The sequence below is a fragment of the Crocodylus porosus genome, unplaced genomic scaffold (assembly GCF_001723895.1).
Source record: "Crocodylus porosus isolate Cpor-Errol unplaced genomic scaffold, CroPor_comp1, whole genome shotgun sequence".
Taxonomy (NCBI): Eukaryota; Metazoa; Chordata; order Crocodylia; family Crocodylidae; genus Crocodylus; species Crocodylus porosus.
Window position 1 is genome coordinate 6469214 of NW_017728916.1, and position 3217 is coordinate 6472430.

At 67.6% G+C, this 3217-nt stretch overlaps 1 protein-coding gene across 1 annotated transcript in view; it reads right to left on the reverse strand.

Moving 5' to 3' along the window:
- Nucleotides 1–6: 6 nt before the first annotated feature.
- The window catches only part of GJB1 (gap junction protein beta 1), a 9140-nt gene continuing 5929 nt past the window's right edge, over nt 7–3217 (reverse strand). The window contains exon 2 of the mRNA XM_019536358.1: nt 7–1031. Within this exon, the coding sequence (XP_019391903.1) occupies nt 180–1019 (840 nt within the window). The 5' untranslated portion in view covers nt 1020–1031 and the 3' untranslated portion in view covers nt 7–179. The remainder of the gene's footprint in view (nt 1032–3217) is intronic.

Below are 3217 nucleotides of genomic sequence, written 5' to 3' on the forward strand. Positions count from 1 at the left end.
GCTGGGGGGGTGGACATTGCACGTGGATGCAGACTTCCAGGGCCACGGCCGCCTACACCAACCTGTCTGCTGGCCCCAGTGGAGGCATGGCCCCAGGCCCAGGCTGGCATGGCCACACATGGGTGCCCGTGGCAATGGAGGTGCAGGTGGCATCATGGTCCCGGGGGCCGGCAGCACCTCTAGCAGGCAGAGCAACGGTCGCCCTTTTCCTGCAGGCCCGGGTTGCGTCGCAGCATGTCCTTAAGGGAGCCGTCCTGCTCCGTGAGCAGCTGGTTAATCTCGTTCTGCTTGTACTCGGACGAGAGCTTGTGGCCATAGAAGGAGCTCTTGGCTGAGGAGGGGTTGCTGCTGTGGTGGGCGCGGCGGGCACAGGCACGCACCACCAGATAGACCAGCTCAGCCAGGTTGAGCACAATGCAGATGGCCGATGCGGTCAGCATGAAGACGGTGAAGACGGTCTTCTCGGTGGGCCGGGAGATGAAACAGTCGACCGTGTTGGGGCAGGGGTAGGCCTCGCACTTGACCAGCCGCACCATCTGGTAGCCAGGATAGAGCATGTAGAAGATGTACATGAAGGCAGCCTCGAAGAGGAGCCGGAAGGCCACACTGCTGACATAGGTCCACCACAGCGCACCCGAGATGCGCATCTTGTGCTTCTTGACCTCCTCCAGATGCTTGGGGTCACCATGGCCCGTCAGCAGCAGCAGCTTCTTCTCCTGGTGCTGCTGGTAGGCCACGTGCATGGCCACGAGCAGGGCTGGCGTGGTGACCAGGATGAGCTGCAGGGCCCACAGGCGCACATGGGAGATGGGGAAGAAGTGGTCATAGCAGACACTGTTACAGCCCGGCTGCTGCGTGTTGCAGGTGAAGGCCGAGCGCTCGTCACCCCACACGCTCTCGGCTGCCACCACCAGCACCATGATGCGGAAGATGAAGATGACCGAGAGCCAGATGCGCCCAATGGCCGTCGAGTGGCGGTTCACGCCGCTCAGCACCGCATACAAGCCGGCCCAGTTCATCCTTCCTCACGCCTGCAAGAGAGAGTAGCAGCCTGTCACTGCCCGGGCAGCGGGGGCCCAAGAACAGGGACAAAGGGGCACCAGTGGTGAGGGCAGACCCCTGCGGGCGTGCACGGGCCCTTGGCAGACCTGGGGCTGCAATGCTTCAGCCTCCGGGACTGTTTCCAGCACCCGTGCTTGTGAAGAAAACCAAAACCCAAACCCTGCCCACGGCTGCTATGCCAAGCCTATGCCAGCTGCCAGTACCTGCAGCCAGCCTGGGACGGGCAGGAGCCACAGGCTCCTTGTGTGCCCCTGCCTTGTGTGTCCCTGTCCCTCACTCCCCTCAGCAGGCTCCTCGCGCTGGACCTGGGGCTGCCCCATCACTGTCTGTGGCATCAGCTCTCACTGCTGCCTTGTGACCAAGCCGCTCCCCAGCCTCCTCCCCAAAGCCCTTGCCCTACACAGCCTCCAAGCCCCGCAGCTGCACCCAGTGTTTTGGGCACTGTGGCCATGGCCCAGTGGAGCCGAGCACGTGGGGGGCAGAGCCTGGCAACCCTGAGTGCAGCCCTGGCCGGGACAACCAGTGCTGGTGGGAGTCCTTAGTGGCGCAGGGGCTTGGTTCACCCACACACCTGGGACCCAAGGGAGGCTGTGCAGCCTCTCCAGCTGCACCTGCGCCCCACCCCTGCTCCAAGCAGGCTCTTGCTGCGGGACCGGGGCCTGCCAACTGTGGTGGGCTCTCAGCCCTGGCCCCAGGGCAGCTGCTCCCCACACTTGTTGGGACGCTCTGAGGGACTCTCTTACCCTGCCCCAAGCTCTGACCCCCAGCCATGCCCTCACGGGCAGAGTACTTGGGAGCGCTGAGGGCCTCTGACTGGGCCCTGCCTGGGGCTGAGCCAGCAGTGGCCCCAGTGGGGGCCGCGCCTGATCCACCCGGCACCTGGTGGTTTGTGCCCTGCCGTGGGGCCCTTGGGCCATGAGCCACTGGCCTGTCCCTGTGCCTGGGCCTGTCCGCACTGCCTGGGCACGCAGAAGTGGGGGGACTCATGCATGAGGGCAGCCTCCCTGGCCCTGCCAGCCCCTCCCGGAGCAGCCATGCCCCTGGGCATCTGCCCACCCACGCTCCTGGGCACCATCCCTGTGCTCCTGCTGGACCCTGCCCAAGCCATGATCACCGAAGGCCTCCAGGGCCCCGCCGCTGGAAGCGTGCGACCCAGCCTGCAGCCCCCCGCGGAGCCGGCAGCACAGCCGGGGGAACGCTGCTCCCCTCGGCATTGCCAGCCTGTAGCCACGCGCCCAGGGAACCCTCCTCCCCTCCCTGCCAGCGGCCGCGCGCACCTTGGGCACGGGTCCTGCGGGGCAGGGGCAGCAGGGTCCCTGGCCTGGACAGTTACCTTGCAGTGAGCCGCGCTGCTTCTCAAGCTGCCCAGCGGGGCCCTCTAAAGTCTCATGGCTCTAGGCAGGCGTGAGCCCGGCGCAGCCCCCCGCGCAGCCTGCCCTCGTCTCTGTCTGCACTGCCCTGCTCTGGGAAGTCATATGCTGCTTTATAAACTATTTACATACAATTGGGCCTTTATGGGGCCCTGAACAACACACTTTGCATTCAGACCAAGCGCCCTGACTTCCGCCCACCCCTGCTGAACAAAGTCCCTGTGTCCTGCATTCCCGGCTGTCCACCCCGCGCCCGCTCCCACCTGGCCCGGCACTGCTGCCCCGCTCGCGCCCCGCCTCAGCGCCCCACGCCGCTCCATCCGCGGGGTCCCTGCCCAGCAGCGTCCGGCCGCGAGCTGGGGGAGCCTGGCCCTGAGCAGCCCAGCACAGGCTGCCTCCCACGAGCACTCAGGCCTCTCTTCCTCCCAGCCCGGCGCACGGGAGGTGCTGGGCACCTGGCAGGACATGCCCCGCCACGCGGCCGGTGCCCGCGGGGATCAGGGTCGGGGTCGGGGCTGCCCCAGGACCAGGCCGCCCTGGCCGTGACGCTGCCTGGCGCCAGTGGCTGCACGCTGGGGCCCTCCGGGCCCGGGGCCGGTGGCTGAGCACCGGGAAGCCCACAGCTCCCGGCTGGCCGCTGCCCCGCGGCAGGGACATCAGGTGCCCACACACCGGCCGTCGGACGTCCCGCTGGCCAGGGAGGACGCCCGGGGCCTGCAGAGACCTCGCAGCCGAGGCAGGAGCCCGCCACGCGCCCAGCCCCGTGCCCGCGGCGCGGGCCTGGC